The following is a 6,769-nucleotide window of genomic DNA, read 5'->3' on the forward strand; positions in this document are numbered from 1 at the left end:
CCAGTATTGTGAATCTTGTTATGTATGACCCTGATAAGTGTGAACAAACAAGATATTTATGTGTCAAACATTCATTGGACTATGTCAATGATTGATGTTAGAGCTATTGCAAGGGATTAATCACCATTCACCTGGTTCATGGAGGTAAAGTTGTCGATGTCTACCCTAGATATGATATGATAACACTTAGTAGGTTGTCATTAGGCCATGCCAATGATGGATTCCTATCTAGACACTATTGTATTTTTTGGATTAGCTAGTATTCACTTAGTGAACACGAATGTGAAGGATTGCTAGGTACTAACTAGGATTTGATATAGTAATGGTTTCATGGATAGTTACCTTATCATGTGAGAAGTGATAACTAGAGATAACCATTGTATCAGGAGAGTTCATTGACAATTACTTAAATAGGATGGGGGTGGCCGATATCAAGTGTTACCCGAGATTGTGAAGAAGATATTTGATAGTATCACTAAGGTCACCAAGTCGTATATGTCAAAAGATACTTGTTCTTGGTTGGAAAAAATTGTCGCCAATGGCCTATAGGTGATTGAAGTCAGAATCCACTGGGTTAGGTTGGTTCACTACTTGTGGAAATCCTTGGGATTGAGAATAGATGTGCAATGTAGTATGGGATGCATGAAATCCTCTTCTGAATTGTCTGATGGTATACTTGACATGTTAGGTTGATGATGGACCCTTGGTATAGTACGAGATGTGCTAAATCCTTTTTCCAATTATTCATTGGTGTAGAAGACCAGGGAAAAGAATGGAACCCATGGTGTAGTACCCAATGCAATATTTTCGTTTCTCTCTAGGACCCACTATGAATAGGAGATAGTTAGCTATTATGTAATGAGAAAGTCATTATTGTCTTTGACATGCTTATATGAGCTAGTCATATTCTATTTATGACACCTATATGAAGCATTCACTATTATCTTTATGATGTCGATGAGCTAGTCACAATTGTCTTGGTGATGTCTATATGAGCTAATCACTATTATCTTTTTCATGCATGTATGAACTAATCACTATTGTTAATGTGACGTATGCTTGAGCTACTCATTGTGTATGTGATGCAGGCTAGAGTTAGTCCACTTGTGTACGTTGTGTACTTGTGATTTATATGAGCTAGTCCACTTGTGTATATGTGGCATATGCTCAAGACAATTGTTGTTTGTGATCTGTGATATTTTTGGCAAGAGATGTTGTATTGGTATAGTTTTGTGCATAGAGATTGTTCTGAGGTTGTCATTGATGGTAACTCAGATCAGATATCATATCTGGTGTACGTAGAAGTGATCTACTAGAAGTTTGGGAAGTTTTTTATTCATTTATGCTTAAGTCTGGAAGATAGAATATAGTATCCGACAGAGTATGAGTACATTGTGCAGATCTTCATTTTGATTGCGGTGAAAGGATTAATTGTTTGGATGTTTGAGGAAGCTTATTTCGTAATTCTAGCCTTCGATATTGATTCTTGTGCAAGTTAGAAGGTCCATTAACCGGTAATTCAAGAAGAACAAAAATTATTTTGATGTAACATGTGGTGCAAAATCTTTGGGATGATTTCAGTGATTTGCTTTGTGTTTGAGGTGATTGAGTTGAAATCTGGGAAGCTTATTACCAATTTGTTTAGGTCTGCATATGGATTGGTAATCAGATTGAGCTGACCTATCGTTACACGTTTCATGTTGCGAGTTATGTGGTTTTTGGAAGCCGACATGGAAAGAGATTTATTTTGTTGATGTGGATATATAAGACCGATTCATTTAAGCATTTTGGGATATTGTATGGTGTGCGAAGATTGTGTAAGCAATTGTACAAATTTTTGTGAGTGTAATTGAAGGTTTTAGTGTTCTAGTATATGACAGATCAACAAAAGAGAGCAGAGAGACAAAACAATGGCAGAAGACTAATTGAGCTTAACCGAAACTGCTATTTGGCATTAGTAGATGCTATTATTCAATTCATGAACATTCTTGTAATCTTTTGTAATCTTTGTAAGGTAGTGAGCCTTCCTCGAGGTTGTAGCCCTCTTTTGTAATTGAGCAGTGAGCTCTAGGCAGTGTGCTTGAATGCAAGTGCATTCCCCTCTTGTAATATTATTATACTCATGATCATAGTATTATAATATTGTGGGTTCCAATCCCATTGTGGTTTTTCCCTTTTTGATTTTCCACGTAAAAACTCCAATGTTATGGTTTTGTGCTTGCTTGCTTTCAGTTTCTGCACTTTTCTTTTATTCATTTGCATCAGGTGGTTAAAGAGTCAAGTTAAGAAACTTGTTATTTGCACAACATTGATTCACCCCCTCCCCCCACCTCTCAGTGTTCATTGATTCCAGCAGATATGACCATTGTGTATATGTGTAAGTTTGTACAGTAATGCTTGGTAATGTTGGGGACATAGGACCCACACCTAATGGCAATCTTTATCTTATTATATAATGAGACTGTTAAAAGATTAATTAATATACAGTCATTGTTTAAAGAGAGATCAAAGATCTCACCAAGAGGAGATAATGAACTCTCTCTAACATTTGAGTGTGAACTATGTAGTCTCTCATTTCCCACAAGAGGATACCTAGGTTGCTTCATCATGAATGAACCCTAGAGGCTTAGGTACAGGTCTAGAGATTACCCTAATTTTGAGATCTTAATAATATCAAGTGTAAGCATATACAAGGTGATGTTGAGTTATCACCACCATGGTAAATTGAGAAATTTTAAAATCAACACTTCTAAGATAGATGGAAGATGTCTAGTTAATTAGGTTGGTAATCAATATTAAAAAAAGAAAAATTGTGACAGCCAAAGGATAGATTTTACATAATCATAAAATAGATCAATAGCAAGAAATAAACATGAATAAACATATATACATCCAATTCTTAAGATATAGCAATCATAACTTTTATGTGTGTATTCATACATAATATTTCGTGCATATATATATATTTTAATATTTTAATCTTTATGTTCATTAACTCAAAAATACATTCTAATTTATAAACTATGTTATTCCATTTTCGTGATAATAAGATAGTATCGTTATTCATACAACTATTGAATAAACGTCTTTATCTTGAGAACTCATTAACTAATGATAATAAAAGAAGAAGATACAAACAAACAAAAAGAAAAACGTATACATAACCATAACAATAATACTAAACTTGGTAAATTTTAGTAACTCTTACGTCTCTTTCGACTAGAAAATGTTTGAATAACACGCTACATCAGCGTGATGGGGTCATAAAAGAGGCATGCAATCGATTACACAGAGGCATAAAACATACTTGTTAACGGGATTTTATAAACTTTAAGCAAATGCAATGGTAGGTGTAAAGCCATATTCCTCAACCAATGCCGTCTTCCTTCCTACCTGAGCAAGCAGACTTTAATCACAATAATAAGCAAAGTGTTGTGGTTGACATGCATGCAAAAGCTGAAAACATACACAAGGAATACAGCCGTATGATAGAATGACTCAAGGAGATGATACCTCATTGAATACAATGATTGGAGGATAAGCACAAAATGGATCTATAATTAGGCTATAGGTAGGTGCAAAATTAAATATCACCAATAATTGCATAAGAGCATTCATTTTCGTAGGTTGTTCTATTCATATGTGAGTGTAATACGTTGTTTCATTCATATGTGAATATAATACGTTTCTTATAGAAGTACAAACAAAACATATGAATTTAATTGATAAAATGACATAATAAAGAAGTTTTGTTTGTTCACAACTCAATTCAAAACAATAAAATCTTAGACCTCAATGATTAAGAATATGTATCTGATGGAAAGCCTTCAAAAGAAATGTATTTGAGAGGTGTAAAGACAAATTCCACAACCTTTGCCAAAAAGCTTGCTGGTTGTGCAAATATGGGAGCTTTAGAACAGGGTGGGGACATCCATCCAAGCATAATGGATACAGGAATTCTATCAGATGTTGTGGTTGCAAAATGTTCATGTAGACAACCATACAAAATTTGGAAGTATAGAGAAGGCATGTGAATTGTTTGACAGAATGCCTCAGAGAGATTTAATCTCATGGAATGCACTCCAGCGAAAAAATGTGGTAATCTGTTATCCCTCATAACAATCTGTTATCTGTTGTAATCCCCGTGGTAATCTGTTTTTGTACTTCTGATTCACACCCATGTTTGCTGCACCGCAACAATTGTGTGCCATGTTATCACATTATCATTGACCTCATGGTGATCTAACCAATACATATTTTTATATCATTTGGTCTAATAAATATTTTACTATTGTTTAGAATAACACATATTTTGTTCAGTTTATTGTAAGGAAAATCTACGGGCTTAATAATTGTCTATTAATATAATTAGGTTTAGTTCAGTATGGAAAAAAATATTAAATTAAAATATAAATAATTTTTTTTATTGATTCAAAAGATTACAGGGGCTTCTTCATCAAATGATTAAGAATCAGATTAACTAATGATGAACGAATTATTGTTGTATTATTATATAGATGTCTTGATACATCCAAAGACTTTTAGAAACTTATCATGCAACATGAAACTCTACATGCAATTATCCTAATACGAAATGAGAGAAATTAATAAATATTCCAACAGACATTCGAATATTTGTATCTATGCACAACTTTTTTTAACAATATAAATTTACCATTATAAAGAGAAGCATGTGATAATTGAAGCAGTCAAATGAAGAAAGAAGTGATAGAGAATCGATTGTCAGTATGTTGTTTCAGAATTTGATTGCATGAGAGTTGACCCATCAACATTTCAGATCACACTCTGTAATCAATCATCAGAATGATAGAGAATCCATTATCTGAAACAAATCACCACTACCATGACGTCCTAGAACATAAAAACCAAGCTTAAAAATATGTTATCCTTCAAATAAAATGAATATACTGGTAGGGAGCTGCCTTTTCATTTGTTCGTTTTATATAGAACGTAAAACGGATTTCAAGAAAATAATCCATGTATGTTAATGTCTATATAATGAATATAGAGATGGTAGATGAATACAGACCATTCAATGTACTGACTAATTGTTGTAGATAGGATTTTAATTTGACTTAAATTATGGACAAAGTAATTTTGAGTACTTCTAAGAAGATAAACATCTTGTATGCCAAACAAATTTTACTATAGAATAATCAATTATAATATACAATCTATTATATCTTTTTAAAATATTATTAAATATTAAATTTTATTTCAAAATCATAAATCATTCAATGTCACAAATATACTATTTTCAAACATACTAATTACTTTAGGAGATAATTTTACATACTATTATTCCTGAATGGTATAGATATCTAAATAGCATTGATGCTTATATTCTAGTGAAAATTTTGCAAGTATTTTAAGGCTTAAAACCAAACAAAGTGTATACGGGTGTCAAGCTTAAACCCATTAAAGACCTCTTTCTAAAAATTGTTGAAAAAGGCAATCCTGCTATAAAATCCCAACAAATCTCTAGTGGAATATTCATCACAATCTTCTGTCCTCGGTCGGTTGGGTTATTCGAATTTTAGAATATGAAGAAGATTTCAGATCATTTTAATATGTTCAAGCGTAGAATACAAGGATGTTTTGAAGCCTCTAAAGTTGAAAGGGGCTCCTGTTCAATCCAAAAAGATGAGACTCAGAATCATATGTCTACTTCCCATGAAACTGTTGAAGATACTAATGGTAAATTTAAGTTATCTCTCTTTCTAATGGTTTTATGGAATCAAACAGTCATTTCTTTCATACCCAGAATTATACTTCATCAAATCTGAAATATGCTAAACACCATAATGTTATGTTACAGTGAGTGATGATTCAAGGCCTGCATATCCATCTACTTGTGAAGCGATAGAAACTGCTGTAATCAAAGAAGAAACTGTGAAGACTCTCTCAGTTTCGGTATGTAGGTCATATGAGATTTTTATGCGAAATAATAGATTTTTACAATTTATTATGATTAGTTTTTTGGTATCTGAATTCAATTGTTTACAATTTTTTTATCAATGTTTAGGATCACACTCTATTATCATTTTTCTTCTACCACTCTTTTATCTTGATGATAGACCGTAAAATATGATCTGAAATATTAATCTAGATGTTTTGTCGTCCCAGGTACAGGAAAGAGCGCTTAAGCCTGTGGGTAGAGGGCCAAAGGCTCCTACTGTCAAGGCAAGATCTCCGGGTCAATACCATTAGAGATTTATACTTTGCCTTTCATGAAGGAGAAAAAAAAAAGATTTGAATGCTCCAGTCGATTTCATAGATGTTGGGAGAGATTGAGAGGGTGTTTTGTAGTTCAAATGGTTTTCCTGAAGTTGAAGCTTCTGTTTTGTGGGCAGAGCAGTTGTATATACTGGCTTGTTATAGCTATGTTGCATACTGTATATATGTACATGATGTCCAACTATATATATGTGTTTTTTGTTTTTTTCTTGTACCTTCATATGTATGTATTTAATTATGTTTGCAGGAATAATTATCTGTAATTTTTTTTATATTAAGTTAAAGGGATTATTTAAAATAAAACATTACTTTTAAGCACATTTAAGTTGGAGTAATATTGGGAAAGATAGCATTTTGATAGGTTTCTTGTTTTTAAAATGGGTATAAAATAATTGTTGTTGATGATGGGATGGTGGTCGTTGTTGTTGATGTGATCGATGTTTGTGAACTATACAAGCTAAGAAAAATTAATTAATAGATTAATGTATGTTATATATATAATTGTAAAGGA

The 6,769-nt window shown here is 32.5% G+C and overlaps 1 protein-coding gene across 1 annotated transcript; it reads left to right on the forward strand.

The window, feature by feature from the left end:
- Window positions 1-5,383: 5,383 nt before the first annotated feature.
- LOC131029320 (uncharacterized) lies at window positions 5,384-6,478 on the forward strand. Its single transcript, XM_057959764.1, has 3 exons — window positions 5,384-5,718; window positions 5,840-5,934; window positions 6,148-6,478. The coding sequence occupies exons 1-3, from the start codon at window positions 5,565-5,567 to the stop codon at window positions 6,229-6,231; spliced, it is 333 nt and encodes a 110-aa protein (XP_057815747.1). The 5' UTR covers window positions 5,384-5,564; the 3' UTR covers window positions 6,232-6,478.
- Window positions 6,479-6,769: the final 291 nt, after the last annotated feature.

This window comes from Cryptomeria japonica, chromosome 10, assembly GCF_030272615.1.
Source record: "Cryptomeria japonica chromosome 10, Sugi_1.0, whole genome shotgun sequence".
NCBI lineage: Eukaryota > Viridiplantae > Streptophyta > Pinopsida > Cupressales > Cupressaceae > Cryptomeria > Cryptomeria japonica.